Here is a 19860-nt window from a genome sequence, read left to right as displayed (position 1 = left end):
GAGGACAGGGCACCAAATGACAGAAGAAATTTAATGTGGACAAATGCAAAGTGATGCATGAAGGGAAGAATAACCTAAATTGTAGCTACATGATGCTGGGCAGTGGCATTCCTATGTCAGATGTCACCTAGGGTGGATTGCCGCTGCACACCCCCACCCCGGCGCATCACCTCCTAGAGTGCAGGGAGCAGTCGCGCGGCTGTCGGCTCCGCCATTTCCCTTCCCTGGAATAGGAAGTAATGTTAGAGGGAGCAGGGAACTGGTGGAGCCGACAGCCGTGCGGCTGCTCCCTGCACCCCCTTGCAGCGTGCACCTGGGGCAGACCACTGCCCTGCCCTTGGTACGCCACTGATGCTGGATTTCACATGAAAAATCACCACCTAGGAAAGGGATCTGTGTGTCATTGAGGACGGCATGTTGAAATCTTCTCCACAGTGTGCAGTGGCAGCCATAAAAGCAAACAGAATGCTAGGAATTATTAGGAAAGGAATAGAGAATAAAACAAAGAATATTACAATGCCTCTGTATCATGTTTAAAAAGGCATACCCTACCAGTCCAACATAAATGCCTAATCTTTGCAACACGACAAAACTAAAATACTTAATGGACATAACACAACTCTTCCACTGTATGATTCCCTTATGTGGCTGTGCCACATGAACTTTATCTTACCACAACATCACTTTGTATTTGTTTACACCGGAGTCTGCAAACGCGTCTCCGGCACTATGTAAGCCACATTGAGCCTACAAATAGGTAGGAAAATGTGGGATACAAATGTAACAAATAAATAAAATTCCATGGGGTGATTGCCTCTTGATTATTCCACCAGATTCTATGTATGGTGCACAAAATTATGCATGGAAATTTGGGCACATGCCCAAATTATGTGCCCAATTTAATTGAATAACAAACCAATTAGCATTGATAATTGGGTGCTATTTGGCAACAATTAGAATTTACGTATGCATCTTGATAGGCATATTCTATAAAAATGCACGCATAAATTCTAGTGTATGCATCTGAAAAGGGGGGGTTGACCATGGGCGAGTCATGTGCGTTGCAAGAATTTACCAGAACTGTTATGTAATTTAACCAATCTGCACACTATTTTTCAGCGCCATATATAGAATTTTGTCCATTATATGCAATTCTGGTTGCCACATCTCAAAGAAGATATAGAGGTATTAGAATAGGTATTGAGAAAGTTGACAAAGGATTAAGGGGATGGAATGACATATGAGAAAAGGCTAAAGTGGTTAGGGCTCTTCAACTTTGAGAAGAGTTGACTGACTGGAGGTATAATAGAGGTCTATAAAAACCTGAGTGGAATGGGTAAAAATGAACTGATGATGTGGGCTTAGACCATGGTCTGACTGACGTTAGTACGTTTAATATAGGAGAAAATATTTTTATTTTTTGCACAGTTAAGATCTGGAACTTGTTTCTAGAGTATATGGTAAAAGCAGTTAGTGTGTTTTTTAAAAAAAAGGTTTGGAGAAATTCCTGAAAGAAAAATCCATTAACTGTTATTAAGGTAGACCAAGCTACTTTTTGGATTCTGCCCAGTACTTGTAAACCGGGTTGGCCACTGTTAGAAACAGGATACGAGTCTAGATGGACCTTTCGTCTAACCCAGGATGGAAATTTCTTATGTTCTTATATAATAAATACAAGCTGTTAGCATTAGTTAGCAAGCATGCTTTTTCATTTTTAAAATCTGCTCTTCAAAAGTTAAAATGTCACTTTTCATTTTCCCTTCCCTTTTTAGAATAAAAATGTTGACAGTAAAAGCAACAAAAAGATTTTGTTATATAACAATAAGTCTTAGCTTGTTTAATAATTGAAACCTATATATATACTGTAGCATCTGTTAGTATAATATAACTAATTACAAGTTACTGTTTACAAGCAAGAAGAGTAAGAAAATACCTGTGGACAGTGTATACAGCTCAATTCCCTCATTGCTTGCACAGTGTCAGAGCAGTGTGTCTTGACTTTTTTTAAAGGATCCATCTCCACCTACAAGAATCCAGATACTTTGTTTCTTGCTTTAAAAAAAAAAAAAAAGAGTAACCTGATCTGACTCCTGACACAGTGTGTGTAGTTTAGTTAAGTGCTTCCATCTGTTGCTTGCTGTTCTCTTTACTCATGACCCTTCTTTCTTTCTCTCTTTCCCCTCCTCTTGCTGTTTTCTCTCACGCTTGCTCTTTCTCTATTTCTTTTCTGTCAGCCCCCCTGAGGAAAGCAAAGTTTGTTGAGAGCCCACGAATCCCCGAGTCTGAGCTTGGCTCGCCCACCCTAACTTCAGCAGAGAAACTGGATGTTGATGCATACTGTCCCGGTAAGCTTGCATGTTACATGTCTGTGTTACAAGAGGAGGAAGATTGTGCTGCTGTCGGGCCTCCCTTTAAATTTGGCTTGGCTTTTTGTTTTTGACTCCTGAGGGCTTTGCTTAACATATATGCAATCTTTAAGGGTTTTCAGAACTGTACTGGACATTTTTGTTGCGATTACTGGAGATTCAGGAGTGTTAGATGGATGAGGGCTCCAAATGTAACAGAAGTGCAGGAAAACACAGGAAGTGGTGTACATTTCTGATAGTGATAGAAGGTGGTAATGGAAGGTTTTAGTTCTGTATTTGTTGCATGCTTATGGTAGGGACATGCAGAATTCAATATTTTGGGCAGCAATAAATGCCGCGTACGGGCTGCTTAAAACACTGGAATAATAGGTCATCCAGAAAAGTTAAAAATACCCTACAAAGTGGTCAACGTGGAATTCAAACGTGGACTGAGTAGTTTTAAAAGCCTCTCATTTAAAAGTGGATAAACTGGGTCAAAATTCTACCCAAAGAAGAACAGAAAAGGGGGTTTATATGCTCAGTGCTATAAATGACACTGTCATACTCATCAATATACCTTACCTTGCGCCTTGTACCTAGAGAGAGAGCATTTGTGATTTTCAAAATACAGCATTGGTGAGTAGTTTGAGGAAAAAAAAAGATTATGACAATCATTCCTTAATGACATAAACTGTACTGTTATAAAAATTAGCTTTTGAATATGTATTATAAATTATTCTATACTGAAGTACACATGAAAGGTTTTCTCTAGTATTGTAGGAAAAAAGTAAGCAAAACAGTTATTATATCCTTTCTTGCTCATTGCGGCCTAGTTAGTAATTTTTTCTTTTTTTAGATGCATTCTACCATTCTCTGCAATGGTGGTTAGCCAGGGTAAATATCAAATGAAACTATTGAGAAGCATACTAGTCATTCGGGGGTATGTTTTGTTCCCTTTCTGTATACTTTCTCTGAGGCATGAGAGCACCTCTGTGGATGATGATGTCTTGTAAATACATCCAGTGGGAAAGGAAACAGCCACAACTGAAACTTCTCAGAGCTGCCAAGTTTCTCTCTCCGTTAGCCTACCCTTGCTCCCTTGGAGCTATTCTCCTGCTTTTTCACTGCAGCAAGTTCTTATACTTCTTTTGCAGACTGATGGAGGGTTAGGACTTCTGCCTCAGTTTACTTCAAGAACTTTCAGAGTACCAGAGCAGGCACTTAAAGAAGGCTTTTTATCTCCCCTTTCACATCACATGTCATACAGTTTTATAAACGACTCAGTACACATGCTGATGCATGAATTCTCTTAAACCATTCCTATCTAGTTGTGCTTAGTTGGAGGTTCATTATTTTTGCTTAAATTCTTCTGAACTTGGACTAGTTGCCTGGCAGCCTTATTAAGGTTGTGAAGATAGTTTATGGAAAAATGTCAGAGATGTTTACAGTTACAGATTAGGATGCAAATTGGGAAGCTTCATGGAAGAGTTAGGACTGGGCAACAGTGTGTTTTTACTTTCAGTTCCATCCTCCTTTCTTGTATTTCCTATTTATATTATTTATAAACCACAGAAGCATGTGACTACCACATTCATGCAAAGATGTCATCCTGGTGTAAAAATGACAGGAAATGCTTCCTAGACAGTTCATTATCTTCTATAGGCCCTAGTCGAGCACCCCTATCCAGCGGCTTAAGTTTCTTACAGCAGATCCCAGGTAGTGGCACTTTTATTTTTAGCATGAAGACTGACTTGAAGTTGGGAGTGTTCCTTCAATTTGCATATCTGTATACTGCACTACCCAAGGAAATCAAGATTTTTGAAGAGATTGCAGAAGTGATCCAGTTACTGTAATTACTAAATACATTGAAGTATACATATCTGTAAATTTTGTGAGGGTGTGTCCTTCTTGACTGTCTTCTCTATTAAGATCTGTGTCTATTGTGTTGACGTTGCAAGTAGCATTCTATGCCATAATGTCTACTGTTTGAATATTTTTACTGCTGTAAATTTCTATTGCCTGTGTCCGGCTTATTCTTGTTGCACACTACCTTGGGTGAGTTTCTTCAAAAAGGCAGTAAGTGAATCCTAATAGCAATATTAATAACTTAAGAGTCGATATTCAGCCAACTGTGCTAAGCGTTTTGCTGACCGTCGCCTGTGTTATATCAAGAAATTCAATTCTGGGCTATTTTAAGGGGGGTTTGGACAGATTCCTGAAGGAAAAGTCCATTGAACAGTATTAAAAAATTATTATTATTATTATTGGGGGGGGGGGGGGGGGTTGCTGGGTTCTTGAAGCCTGGATTAGCCGCTGTTGGAGACAGGATGCTAGGCCTGATGGACCCTTGGTCTTTTCCCAGTATGGCGGTGCTTATGTGCTTATTTTTGGGGTTTCTAGAGCTGGCTGCACCATAGCCGGTTAAGTACGATATTCAGCACCTACAGAGCTATGGGGCACCACATAGCTATAGAACTGACTTTTATGCAGTCCTATTTATGCAAATAAGTACCTTGACTGGTTATGTGCTGAATATCGGCACTTAATCGGCCAAGCACCGACTTCACCCCTGGAACACTCCAGTATATACAGTTTTGCTTTAAGCACTAACTGGTCATTTTCAGTGGCATTAACCAGTTAAGTGCTGCAGAAAATGACAGGTTATCCCCAAGCAGGTGATTTCAGCGGCCATGAGCCATTTCTGGCCAGTTAAATCGCTTTGAATATTGAACCCTTAGTATAATATTTTATACCTGTGGTTGTGTCTCCTGTTTTACTTTTATGTAACTCAGTTAAAGAGACGTAAGCTGAAGCAGAACTGCACCATCTTGCTGAGCTAATTCCTAATGAGCAGTAAGGGAGCTGTTTTTCACTCTGTATATTTTTACTGGTGTGCCTTCATTGCAAACAAATGTTAGCCAATCCCATTTTACCAAATTGACTCTGTCCCTATAAACCACACTGGAATGGACTTGAGGTCGAAGGAAAACTCCGTGATCAGGTCTATAATTATGTTTTGGGTTTTTTTTAAATGAAAGAAAACACAGAAAAAAAGAGAGAATGCCATGTTAGAGCATATTAATTCCTGGAAGCCAGTTGAGGGAAGTGAAGCCATTTAAGATATATATTATTATTATTATTAATTACATTTGTACCCCGCGCTTTCCCACAAATAGCAGGTTCAATGCGGCTTACATAGTAAATAGAATTACAAAGTCTTGAAGGAGAATGTTACAAGTTGTAGTAAACATAGTAGTAGTGGGGGTTTGAGGATATGTAAATTGAGCATGGAGAGGTAAACAAAGATAGGATGAGGAAAAGGAGAAGAGATTGGGGAGGGGTAAGGAGTAGGAAGGATGGAGAGGAAGAGATTGAGGAATTAGCATAAGGAGATTGTGAGACATGGTCAAAGGTATAATAATCATCAGGGCAGGAATTATGTGGGTGGGCTTAAAAAGTTAAGTTGGGTCATTATTTCATTTCACATGCCTTTTCAATGGTTCAGATGTTACATAAGCAGATCTAGATGAGCACTTCTCAAACTATGGGTTGTGACTATGGCTGGCGAAAAGAATACAAAAAGTAAAAAGTCAACGACCCGTTCCATATCTTTTTTGAGATGCGGTGACCAGAATTGAACACAATATTCGAGGTGCGATTGCACCATGGAGTGATGCATATAAATACACTCCATGAACAAGTCAAAGGTTCCATTTGCACTCCCAGACCCTATGTCCTAGTAGTGATGCCTCTTAAACCATTTTTGTCCTCATTTTAAAGAGTCCAGGTACTGTTGTTCGAAGCAGCCTGCTTTCTTCAGTGATCCAGGTTCAGTTCAAGCAGGGTTTCAGTACTCCTGACTTCATCCTTTCGAGATCCTCCAGATTTCTCCTGAAGGGGTGACGGGGGCCCACAGTCCTGTCTTTTCTTCATAAGGTGGTTTCTGCCTTTCATTCCAATCAACCTTTGTCTCTTCCCGCTTCTTTGACATTTGCCATGTACTCCTATACTATTTGGAAGTGACCAGTGAGTTCCATTGGTCAAATCTTCACTTCAAGCTTTGCTTGGGACCTCAGGAAGGTAATGCATCTTCCAAAGCCACGCATGCTCGCCATTTTTAAATTAGCAGATGCAGTTACCTACTGAGCAGAAATGACTTCCTGCGTAGCCTCATTCACTGGAAAAGACCGAAGCGGTCTTCTAGTGCTTGCCATTTTAAGATTAGCTGATGAGGCTGTGGCAGATTCAGAAGAAGACATATTCAGAACCTGGAGAGCCTTAGGTATACAGTAAGGCGGCGAAGCCTTACAAAACATCCACACTGCGTTGGGATCATTAGATTCCTGACTCGCTGAGCAGACATTACTCCCGGCATAGCCTCATGCTGTCCTTTGCTGGGTACAGGGAAGGGGATCTGGTTTTGAGATCCGTGTTGGCCATCAGCTGAGGGAGGCAGTTTCTTTGACCTCTCTATGGGATAGTCTCCGCCATTGTGGATGGCAGTACTTTCTTCCACAGTGCAAGTGACTTCCTTCTCAGAGTCCCATTTAACTTCCGTGGCTGCCTTTTGCAGTTCGGCCACTTGATCTTCTGTCCTGCTGTGGATGTCTTTTGCAGGTCGCCCACTTGATCTTCTGTTCTTCCCTTGCTAAGCATTGCAGGCTTGACGTGGCAGCACTAGCCATTCCAGGCTTGACATGGCAGCGCATTTAGCCGCGGCCTGTGGATCATCTCTCCAGTCTGCTGAGGTGGCTTTGCCCTACCCCACTTGAAGACTGCTTTGGTATGTCCCACAAGTCTCTGGATTGATCTGTGGGACGCTATAGAAGGTAAAATTAGTCCTTCCCTGATAATCTGCTTTCCATTAGTCCCAACAGATCGATCCAGAGGCCCGCCCTTTGTTCTTGGTTGAGTATTTTCTTCCAGTTGCTTCAGTTTCATCAGGTTCCTTCATTTCATTTTGGCTACAACCAACAAAAAAACAAAATCAAATCCAAACAAAAAGGATACCGTCTGTTGTTATCCTCCTGCAGGAGCAGTTGAGGAGCCTACATGGGCGTTATGGAGGCAGGAGAGGGCTTTCCGTTGGATTTCCTCTTCCTTTTTACACTGCTTTAGTATCGACAATACAGAGGTTAAGGTGCCTGCACATGAAATTCTCTCTATCTCCATCTGCTGGCAGAGGGACATAACCCACAAGTCTCTGAATTGATCTGTTAGGACTCATGGAACGAAAATTATCAAGTAAGGACTAATGTTTCCATCCTTTTCATGGAGATATGTAAGTAAAAGCAGTACATTACAGGTGCTTGCTCCTTTTGTGATGGAATTGGGCTATGCTTTAATCATATGGATCTAGGTTTGCCTGCTGAGGAAAAACCCCCTCCCCTTCTCAATTCCTCATAAAATTTTCAGTATTGGGTTTTATTCAATACTCTTAGTGGACAGTGTTGTACCTGCTGGGAAAGCTCTTAACCTTTCTAACATATTATCATTCTTGTTTGGCTAATGTCCAGATCAAAGCTGACTGTCGACATCCTTTACTCCCTCCCTCCCCTCCACCTAAACATCATAACAGAATTTCTCCTATAGTACTATGCTATGGAGAATCTTATTTTTGCTCATTACAGTACCAGTACCATATTAGAGTGAATTGTTAACGCAGTGGTACAGAACTGAATGGCTTCTGCTGTCTTCTGCATCCTCTGTTGTCTTCCACTTGTACAGTGCTGAAATGAAATTAACATGGTAACATAGTAAATGACGGCAGATAAAGACCTGTATGGTCCATCCAGTCTGCCTAACAAGACAAACTCATTTTACATGGTATGTGCTACTTTATATGTATACCCGAGTTTGATTTGTCCTTGCCTTTCTTAGGGCACAGACCGAAGAAGTCTGCCCAGTACTGTTCTTGTACTAAGTTCTGAAGCTAACGTCGATGCCCCTTAAAATTTACACTCCAGCCCATCCCTATCTATTCAGTCACGATCAGGGCGTAGACTGTAGAAGTCTGCCCGGCTCCCATTTTGTTTCCCAATTACCGGCGTCGCCACCCAATCTCCGCTAAGATTCCACTGAACCATTCCTTCTAAACAGGATTCATTTGTGTTTATCCCATGCACATTTGAATTCCATTACTGTTTTCATTTCCACCACCTCCCGTGGGAGGGCATTCCATATATCCACCACCCTCTCCGTGAAAAAATACTTCCTGACATTAGTCCTGAGTCTGCGCCCCCTTCAACCTCAATTCATGTCCTACCGCCTTCCCATCTCCGGAAAAGGTTTATTTGCGGATTAATACCTTACAAATATTTGAACGTCTGTATCACATCACCCCTGTTTCTCCTTTCCTCCAAGGTATACGTGTTCAGGTCAGCAAGTCTCTCCTCATACGGTTTGCACCGCAAATCCCATACCATTTTTGTAGCTTTTCTTTGCACCGCTTCCAGTCTTTTTACATCTTTAGCAAGATACGGCCTCCAAAACTGAACACAATACTCCAATTGTGTGTGCTTTTGCCAGCTGCATTTGTCCCCCCCTCCCCCAATTCTTCAGTTCCATATTACTTAAATTCTTTTATCAGTCGATGTTTACATTTTATTTATTTATTATTTATTTATTTAGATTTTGCTGACACCTTTTTCAGTAGTAGCTCAAGGTAAGTTACAGTCAGGTACTCTGGATATTTCTCTGTCCCAGGAGGGCTCACAATCTGTTTATACCTGAGGCAATGGAGGATTAAGTGACTTGCCCAAGATCACAAGGAGCAGCAGTGGGATTTGAACTGGCCACCTCTGGATTGCAAGACCAGTGCTCTAACCACTTGGCCACTCCGCCACTGTCTTGTGTTCCCTTTTATTTAAGGTTTAAAGTTTATTAAAATTTGATTGGCCACCCTTTGTTGAAACAGCAAGTCTAAATTAATATAGCCTGAGATGAGTTCAATATTCCATCAGTCAATTAATATTAGTCCTTTGGTGTAGTGAATATATAACTGCACCATTAAATCACTGACTAAAGTACATGTTAAACATAGTGATGGAAAGAGCAGGGAGGAAATAGAACATCTTGAGCGTTCTGCTTTATGGATCAATACAAAGATTTTCAGTGGTCACTGAGTTCTCCTTAGGATATGCTGCTTTTTACTGAATAGTATCTCACCTCAAGCCCAATCACATATTTAACAATTCTAACCATTTAAAAGTAGACCATTGCAATTCAAGCAAACAGTAAATACACAGTGAAGATTACTACCTTGTGGTTCAACACATTTTAATTATCATTCCATATTCTTGGTAGCAACACATTTATAACTTTGTTTTTCAAATTGCAATTACAAGCATGACTTAGCTTCATCAACGTGTAAAGTTATGTTTCCATTTAAGTAATGACTACTCTGATACCAGATGATATTGTGCAGTGACCAATGTCAGATTTTGATGATGATCTTATTCAGTGTCTGATTTCATATGTCCAGCACATATCCCACGTTTTCCCACCTATTGGTAAGTTCAATGTGGCTTACATGATTCCGGAGAGATAGTTACAAATTCTGAAGAGGTGGTTTCAGATTCTAGAGTCATGGTGGTTCTGAACCAGTGCAGTAACGACAGGGGAGGGGGGCTTGGGGGTCCAGGCCCCTCACTTTTGGCTCGGGACCTTTCTCATTTCCTGAGTGGTGGGGATGCAAAGCCCTGCCAGCCAAAGACCTCTCCTGCCAGAGTCATGTTTGCAGCAGCACTTATTCAGTGGGCATGCTTCGCTGCTAATGCTGAATTGCTCGCGTATGCTCACCTGAGGTCTCGCTGAGCATGCATGGGAGAGCTGGCATTAGTGGTGAAGCGCGCCTGCTGAATAAGTGCTTCTGTAGGGATTACTGAGGCTGGAGAGAGGTCTTTGACTGGCAGGGCTCGGCATCCTTGCCAGCTCAGGTATTTATATTTTGAGGAGCTGAGGGTGGAGACCAGGGTCATGGGGAGGGGGAGGGAGAGAATTGCTGCCCACCCACCTTCTGCTAAGCCCAACCCAGAATTGGCCATCTGGCTGCACCACTGTTCTGAGCTGCCCCAATTCCTTTTTCCTACCAGGTTCGAACTGGCTGAAGGAAATGTTTTGTGTATACCGCCACTTTTGCCGGAAAACACTGGTTATACCAAAATACATGAAATCCCACAGAGACGCAACATACTTTTAATATCCACTTTAACAATTCGTTAACAACTGTGAATAAATTAAAATGGCATTCATAGAGTTAATTTGACCATCACAGACCAAACAGGTCAATTGTTTGTCCAAACTGTTTGAATAATCTTTGCATACAGAGTGAAACCCATTTGTGAAAATGTGTGTCCATTCAAAAAAAAATTCAAAATAAACAATACACGGGAGTGAGAGGAAGCTGCGGACCTGGTGTGAGACTGAGAGAGGAGAGGAGTCACCCTGGAATAGCGACCTACTGATGTCATCAGGTGGGTCCCACATAAAGATCAGCATGCCCCTGTGGCAAAGCCACAGGATTTAGCCAAAGGGGCATGCCCTAAGGGACACCCCGAGCCCCTTTGGAGCCCTGGTCGAGCACTGGTGGAGTCTAGGACCTCTGGTAAGCATCTCTCAGTTTAATTGACTCTTTTGCGACTCTTGTTCTCTCCTCCTGGTTTGATATGGGAAAACATAAAAACTAAAATTAGGCTACCTGCTGTGAGTGCTCCAGGTCCTAATGATAGACATTTGGTGCCTCTTAGTAAAGGTAGCTCCTCTCCCCAGCCCGGGAGGGGGGAGTGGTAGCAGCGACCTCGGGGGGGGGGGGGGAGGTGGCGGCGACTTTGGGGGGGAAGGGAGGGGAGGGCAGGAGAAATGCTGGACATGGGAGGTCTCAGAAGGAGGGGGACCTTGGAGCTGGGAGGGTTGGATGGTGGGGCCTTGGAGCTGGGAGGGAGGAGGGGCCTTGGAACTGGGAGGGAGGGCGGGGGCCTTGGAGCTGGGAGGGCAGGGGGAGGGACGGGAGCCTTGGAGCTGGGAGGGAGGGACAGAAGGCCTTGGAGCTGGCAGGGAAGGAGGGAGGATGCTGGACATGGGAGGTCAGAAGGAGGGGGGCCTTGGAGCTTGGAGGGATGGACAGAGGGGGGCCTTGGAGCTGGCTGGGAGGGAGGGATGGAGGGGGGCCCTTGGAGCTGGGAGGGAATGGGGCCTTGGAAATGGGAGGGAGGGTGGGGGGCCTTGGAGCTGGGGGGAGGGGGGCCTTGCAGCTGGGAGGGGAGGGGGGGGGACTGGGGCCTTAGAGGTGGGAGGGAGGGACGGAGGGGGGCCTTGCTGGGAGGGAGGGACAGAGGGCCTTGGAACTGGCAGGGAAGGAGGGAGGGCAGGGGGCCTTGCAGCTGGGAGGGGAGGGGGGGGACTGGGGCCTTAGAGGTGGGAGGGAGGGACGGAGGGGGGCCTTGCTGGGAGGGAGGGACAGAGGGCCTTGGAACTGGCAGGGAAGGAGGGAGGGCAGGGGGCCTTGCAGCTGGGAGGGGAGGGAATAGGGCCTTGGAGCTGGGAGGGAGGGAGTTAGACATCAAAATAGAACATACCAATACGCGCCCGTTTTAATGGGCTTAACAGCTGGTTATAGAATAATTGCCAAAATGCTGACTGATCTATTTTGCCTCTCGTGGTATAGGTTAGTCGTTCTTGTTTATGGTGTAAATCTTTTATTCGCCATTGAAGGGAAAGGTTTGCTTTGTAGTGGTCGGACCACAAGAGTGTTTACTGTTTTCCAATGATGATCATGCAAGAATGGGAGACATTGTTGTATCCCAGGAAACGTTGTTGTATCCCAGCACTGATGCCCTAGCCCTCACAACCTGGATATTGTGAGGTTAACATTTGCTTCCCTGTACTTGTCTGACAGTGTTTCATGTTCCTTTCTGGATGGCAGAAAAGATTCTACTAAAAAAGTGTATAGTTTTAAATGGAAGAGGTTTGCTGTCTGTTGTGAGGGCAATGCCACATCTTTTACTTGCCACACACAAAAATTGCCTGAGTACTTTATATATCTCTTTCAAGACCAACTCTGCTAGGGTTCATGTTAGTACAATCAGAGTTTATCAGTACATAGAGGTAAACCCATTTCTGAACAGCCTTTAGTTTGTTTCATGTGGGGCTTGCTTCTGTTGAAGCCTCTCATTAGGCTTCCCACTGTATCATGGAACCTCAATGTTGTACTTACCCAGCTGATGAAAGCTCCATTTGAGCCACTAGATACCTGCCATTTAAAGTATCATTTCAGTACACTTTTTTACATTACATTAATATTTATAGGCTGCACATACCGAAGATTAGTTCATTGCGGCTAACAATTAAATTAAAATAGGGCAATCTCCTAGGACTTACAATATATAAAAACATAAAACCAAATAGGACTGTCAGATTACAAAACAAATTTCTGAAACAACTATCTTTTTAACAATTTTCAAAAGGACCCATAGTTGGTCTCATGCCGAATGTTGCATGTTCCACCATTTTGCAACTTGAAACGAAAATTCAGTGAAAATACTATCTTACAAATGATCAATAAAGGAGAGGGAATTTGAAGAGATAAATGTCTAGAGGTATGGATATAGTTCTTCTCGAACATGATAATCAAGAGTATATATTGAGGTGCCTGACCATACAGAATTAAGAAAACAAAACAAAATAGCTTGATGACTGAACGAGCTTCAATTGGAAACCAGTGTGATCTGTAAAGCAGTGACTTTGCACTTACATACTTAGAAACCTTACAGATCATATGAATTGCAGTGTTGTGCTGCGTCTGGAGTCAACGACAAATTATAGCACCACAGCCCAAATATATGTGTGGATTTTTTCTGTCTGTATGCTGTTTTAAACTTGTTTTTATTATGTATGTTTAATATGGAAACACCCCTAGATTATAGGTGGTATATACATTTTTTAAATAAATAACATTAGTCCAGGTGTGTCAGTACTAAGGTCTGTACTGTCAGTTGGAATGTGCTAGCTTCAGAAGAAGACCTGATACATCTCAGCTTCCACAGAAGCTTAAACACCTTAGACATTAACAATTGTACATGGGATTCAAAAGTTAAATGTTTATCCAAAGTCACCCCCAAAAGTTCTAGTTGTGATTCCAACCTAGAATTAACAACATCTAATTCAAAATTATCCCTGGGTTGTGACCAATTCCAGGCTCTGCCCTTTCTGCCTCGCCTCACCCCATGCCTGGAATGCACTCCCTGAGCCCATCCGCCAGGCCCCCTCCCTGCCCATCTTCAAATCCTTGCTCAAAGCCCACCTCTTCAGCGTCGCCTTCGGCACCTAACCACCATACTTTTATTCAGGAAATGTAGACTGCCTCAACTTGACATTTCGCCCATTAGATTGTAAGCTCCTTAGAGCAGGGATTGTCCTTTTTTGTTAATCTGTACAGCGAATGACGCCATTATATGTTAAATAAAATCAGGGATAATGGAGAGCCTAGTAAGAAATCCTTTAAACCATTGCCACACTGTTCTAACCTGGAAGTTACTTCAGCTCACAGCGTTAATGAGCTGTTGGTCATAGTGACTTATCTACCTCATGCTAAGCTAGCAATTGTTTAAGTGGATGCCTACTACTATTTATCATTTCTATAGTGCTACGCCTCCTTGTAGGCACCCTGATGCAGTGCAGTGAGTGTCTATTTTATAAAGGGATCTTTGTACCCAGATTCTGTTATAGAATACAAGCATAACCTGGTATTGGTTCACCTTACATTTAGCAAGAAAGCTAGCGTAACTGTTGATGCATAAATGTGGTAAGGGTACACATAACTTTCAGAATTCTGTAAGTTACAAACATAACTGGGAGATTCACCCATGCTTTGCCCATTTGTACTTCCCTTTTACTTAGTAACATAGTAACATAGTAGATGACGGCAGAAAAAGACCTGCACGGTCCATCCAGTCTGCCCAAGAAGATAAATTCATATGTGCTACTTTTTTATTTGTACTGTCCTCTTCAGTGCACAGACCGTATAAGTCTGGCCAGCCCTATCCTCGCCTCCGAAGTTTTCAACAATAGAGTAGTTCTGCACACCCACCCAAAGCTTCTTTTCTAGGATGTGTGGGAGTTCAGTAGTCAATAGTCTTTCCAGCCTTGTTCAAAAAACTCATGCCCATAAAGGTGGAAGCATACTGCAGACTTCGTATTGCAAGGGAGCTTTGGCTTTCTGTCTAGAGTGGACTAAAGCCCACAGATAGTTCATCCAGCTTTTTGTAAGTTTTGATCCAGTTAGGATGGGGGCTGCATTGGCAAACAGACACTTTCCAATTGGCTAACAGACCATATTTCTTTCACTTATGTCCAGGCTGGGCCAACTCTAGATCAGTGTTTCCCAAGTTTGGTCCTGGAGTACCCCTTGCCAGTCAGGTTTTCAGGATATCCACAATGAATATGTATGAAAGAGATTGGCATATAATGGAGACAGTGTATGCAAATCAGGTTCATGTACAGTGGTGGAAATAAGTATTTGATCCCTTGCTGATTTTGTAAGTTTGCCCACTGACAAAGACATGAGCAGCCCATAATTGAAGGGTAGGTTATTGGTAACAGTGAGAGATAGCACATCACAAATTAAATCCGGAAAATCACATTGTGGAAAGTATATGAATTTATTTGCATTCTGCAGAGGGAAATAAGTATTTAATCCCTCTGGCAAACAAGACCTAATACTTGGTGGCAAAACCCTTGTTGGCAAGCACAGCGGTCAGACGTCTTCTGTAGTTGATGATGAGGTTTGCACACATGTCAGGAGGAATTTTGGTCCACTCCTCTTTGCAGATCATCTCTAAATCATTAAGAGTTCTGGGCTGTCGCTTGGCAACTCGCAGCTTCAGCTCCCTCCATAAGTTTTCAATGGGATTAAGGTCTGGTGACTGGCTAGGCCACTTCATGACCCTAATGTGCTTCTTCCTGAGCCACTCCTTTGTTGCCTTGGCTGTATGTTTTGGGTCATTGTCGTGCTGGAAGACCCAGCCACGACCCATTTTTAAGGCCCTGGCGGAGGGAAGGAGGTTGTCACTCAGAATTGTACGGTACATGGCCCCATCCATTCTCCCATTGATGCGGTGAAGTAGTCCTGTGCCCTTAGCAGAGAAACACCCCCAAAACATAACATTTCCACCTCCATGCTTGACAGTGGGGACGGTGTTCTTTGGGTCATAGGCAGCATTTCTCTTCCTCCAAACACGGCGAGTTGAGTTCATGCCAAAGAGCTCAATTTTTGTCTCATCTGACCACAGCACCTTCTCCCAATCACTCTTGGCATCATCCAGGTGTTCACTGGCAAACTTCAGACGGGCCGTCACATGTGCCTTCCGGAGCAGGGGGACCTTGCGGGCACTGCAGGATTGCAATTCGTTATGTCGTAATGTGTTACCAATGGTTTTCGTGGTGACAGTGGTCCCAGCTGCCTTGAGATCATTGACAAGTTCCCCCCTTGTAGTTGTAGGCTGATTTCTAACCTTCCTCATGATCAAGGATACCCCACGAGGTGAGATTTTGCGTGGAGCCCCAGATCTTTGTCGATTGACAGTCATTTTGTACTTCTTCCATTTTCTTACTATGGCACCAACAGTTGTCTCCTTCTCGCCCAGCGTCTTACTGATGGTTTTGTAGCCCATTCCAGCCTTGTGCAGGTGTATGATCTTGTCCCTGACATCCTTAGACAGCTCCTTGCTCTTGGCCATTTTGTAGAGGTTAGAGTCTGACTGATTCACTGAGTCTGTGGACAGGTGTTTTTCATACAGGTGACCATTGCCGACAGCTGTCTGTCATGCAGGTAACGAGTTGATTTGGAGCATCTACCTGGTCTGTAGGGGCCAGATCTCTTACTGGTTGGTGGGGGATCAAATACTTATTTCCCTCTGCAGAATGCAAATAAATTCATATACTTTCCACAATGTGATTTTCCGGATTTAATTTGTGATGTGCTATCTCTCACTGTTACCAATAACCTACCCTTCAATTATGGGCTGCTCATGTCTTTGTCAGTGGGCAAACTTACAAAATCAGCAAGGGATCAAATACTTATTTCCACCACTGTATATTCATTGTGAATATCCTGAAAACCTGACTGGCAAGGGGTACTTCAGGACTGGGCTTGGGAAACACTGCTCTAGATAGTTATATCAGAACTATCAACAAACACAAATGAAGGATCCAACCACCATTCCCAAAATACAAAAAAAAAAATCACAAAAATGTGGAGGATAATATTGCATGAGACCATCTATTTTGATGCTCTTAAAAATTAAATAAAAATGTTTTTGAAGCTATAAGGAAGTGCTAATTATTATCACTGGTCTTATGCAATGTTATTCTCTGCTTTTTTGTAATTTTTTATGTTAGAGCTGTGGCAACATCATTAGACCCACTTGAAGTCAGCTATCATAGAAGAGATTTTCAAGACTGTGACATGAACTTCTCTCCGAACATTTATATTACGTTGTGGCAGGTGAAAGGGAGGAATATGCAGAAGCTGATAAAGATAAGGTGGAATTGCTTAACAAATATTTCTGTTCTGTGATCACAGCTGAAGGGCCAGGAGCAGGACCTCAGAAGACAAACACAGATAGGAATGGAGGGGTGGTAGTTTCTGAACGGTTTTCAGAGGACTCTGTTCATGAAGAGCTGGCTAAACTGGTGGACAACACGATGTGGCTGGATGGCATACATCCGAGGGTACTGAAGGAACTTAGGGAAGTTCTAGCGGCTCTGCTGTCTAACTGGTTCAGTGCTTCTCTAGAGTCAGGAGTGCCCCGGAGAACTGGAGAAGAACAGATGTGGTCCCTCTCCACAAAAGCAGAAGTTGGGAACTACAGGCCGGTAAGTCTGACTTCTGTGGTAAGTAAATTAATGGAAACGCTTTCAAAACAGATTAGTAACGTTTTTGGAATCCAATGGATTACAGGACCCAAGGGAACATGGTTTCACTAGAAGCAGGTCTTGTTAGACAAATCTGATTAATTTCTTTGACTGAGTGACCAGAGATTTGGATTGATGGAGAGTGTATTTAGATTTTAGCAAAGCCTTTGACACAGTTCCGCATAGACAACTAATAAATAAACTGAGTGCCCTCGGTATGGGCCCCAGGTGTTACTGACTGGGTTAGAAACTGGTAGAGTGTAAGGTGACAGAGTGTAGTGGACTTAGGAAATATTTTTTCACTCAACAAATAGTTAAGCTCTGGAACTCTATGCTGGAGGATGTAGTAGCAGCGGTTAGCGTATCTGTGTTTAAAAAAGATTTAGACAATTTCCTGGAGGAAAAGTCCATAATCTGCTTTTGAGACAGACATAGGGAAGCCACTGCTTGCCCTGGGATTGTTAGCATGGAATGTTGCTACTATTTGGGTTTTCTAAATAAGAAAAAAAAAGGGGGGGGGAGAGCAAGCAATCATTACTCCCCAACGGATAATATCACCCCAACGGTAATATCAAAAAATGATGAAGGAAGAGTAGAAGTAAAGTGGCAGCATAAACAACTTCGTTTATCACAACTTCTAAAAAGGGAGAAAAATCCTGGAGGCATCAGATAAACATATAGATGAGCTATTGGATCTTTTATAGCCCAAAGCTATTTCAAATCCAAGCTCCTTTCAGTTTCATCAATCACTTGCCTCCAGAGCTGATGGTTACATTGCAATTTCTTTGTTCCTTTGAAAGTTTCACATGCTAAAGTACAGTGAAGGGTCTGTTTAAAGCTCTGGAGGCAAGTGATTGATGAAACTGAAAGGAGCTTGGATTTGAAATAGCTTTGGGCTATAAAAGATCCAATAGCTCATCTATATGTTTATCTGATGCCTCCAGTCTTTCTTTCTCCCTTTTTAGAAATTGTGATTACTGAAGTTATTTATTTTTGTTGCTACTTTAGTTCTACTCTTCCTTCATTATTATTTTTTTACTATTTAGGTTTCTGCCAGGTTCTTGTGACCTGGATTGGCTACTGTTGGAAACAGGATACTGGGCTAGATGGACCATTGGTCTGACCCATTATGGCTGTTCGTATGAAGTTACCAGTGGTGTGCCACAAGGTTCATTTCTTGGGCCAGTTCGTTTTTAAACATTTTTGTAAGCGATATTTCTGAAGGGCCGTCTGGTAAGGTTTGCCTCTTTGCGAACAATACCAAAATCTGCAATAGGGTGGACACCCCTGATGGTGTGAATAACATGAGGAAGGAATTAGCAAAGCTAGAGGAATGTATGGAATTTGGCAGCTTAGGTTAAATGCTAAAAAGCGAAGGGTTATGCATTTCGGCTGCAAAAACCTGAGGGAATGGTACAGTTTAGGGGTGAAGAACTTTTGTGCATGAAAGAGGAGTGGGACTTGGGTGTGATCGTATGTGATGATCTTAAGGTGGCCAAACAAGTAGAAAATGTGATGGCAAATGCTAGAAGGATGCTTAGAGACAGGAATGGCCAGTAGAAAAAAGTAGGTGATGATGCCCCCTGTATAAGACTCTGGTGAGACCTCATTTAGAATATTGTGTAGAATTCTGGAGACGTCACCTTCAAAAAGACATAAACAGGATGGATTCGGTCCAGAGGGCAGTTACCAAAATGGTCAGTAGTCTTCATCATAAAGCATATGGAGATAGACTAAAGATCTCAAAATGTATACTTCGGAAGAAAGATGGCAGAAAGGAGATTTGATAGAGACATTTAAATACCATATGGTTTTTATCTGCCTACATTTTTCTATGTTATTGTCAGACCTGATAAATCTACCACCCAGGAACGCAAAAAGATCCTCTCGCACATTCCTTAATCTCCATTCTCCCAAGTGCAAGGGTCTGAAATACAAATCAATGCATGCATCTACCTTTTCCTATACGAGCACGCAACTCTGGAACGCGCTGCCACGTAACCTGAAAAGGGTCTATGAAGTGACCAATTTCCACAAACTATTGAAAACCTATCTCTTCGACAAGATATATCACAAAGATCAACATGTGTAACTGTATAATTTAACATGTATAACTGTATAGTCTTAAAACTTCCAGACTGTCTTATAATGTTTTATAATGTCTTTCTGCTTTAACGCCTTCATGTATTTCACCACCATGTAACACAAAACCCTTTGTAAACCAAATGTATATTCACTGCTATTTCCAGTATTCATGACGAAATGTAAGCCACATTGAGCCTGCAAAGAGGTGGGATAATGTGGGATACAAATGCCATTAAATAAATAAATAAATAACAATACTCCTGATGCAATAGTTGTTTTGGCCAGACAGTCCTCCAGAATGTTTAGAGTTTAGATTTCAACTACGTTCCCCTACACCCTTCTCTTTCACGTGCAGGCTGTCTTCCAAAAACAAAACAAAAAAAAAAGAATACAATTTTTTTTTAAAGGCTGGCTGCCATAAAAAAAATTCCAGAGGTGTGTGCTAGTTTTTTTTGTTGTTTTTTTTTTAAACAAACCTTTATTACTATAACAAGAACCAAATTTACACAGAGCAAGACAG

The 19860-nt window shown here is 42.4% G+C and overlaps 1 protein-coding gene across 1 annotated transcript in view; it reads left to right on the top strand.

Moving 5' to 3' along the window:
* TANC2 (tetratricopeptide repeat, ankyrin repeat and coiled-coil containing 2) overlaps positions 1–19860 on the top strand; it is a 931529-nt gene that overhangs the window by 492903 nt on the left and 418766 nt on the right. Inside the window, exon 7 of the mRNA XM_030221414.1 lies at positions 2235–2345. Coding sequence (XP_030077274.1) covers positions 2235–2345 — 111 coding nt within the window. The remainder of the gene's footprint in view (positions 1–2234; positions 2346–19860) is intronic.

This window comes from Microcaecilia unicolor, chromosome 12 (genome assembly GCF_901765095.1).
Source record: "Microcaecilia unicolor chromosome 12, aMicUni1.1, whole genome shotgun sequence".
In the NCBI taxonomy this organism is placed as follows: Eukaryota; Metazoa; Chordata; class Amphibia; order Gymnophiona; family Siphonopidae; genus Microcaecilia; species Microcaecilia unicolor.
Note: the sequence above shows the minus strand (reverse complement) of the source record. Positions and strands in the feature narration are given on the sequence as shown.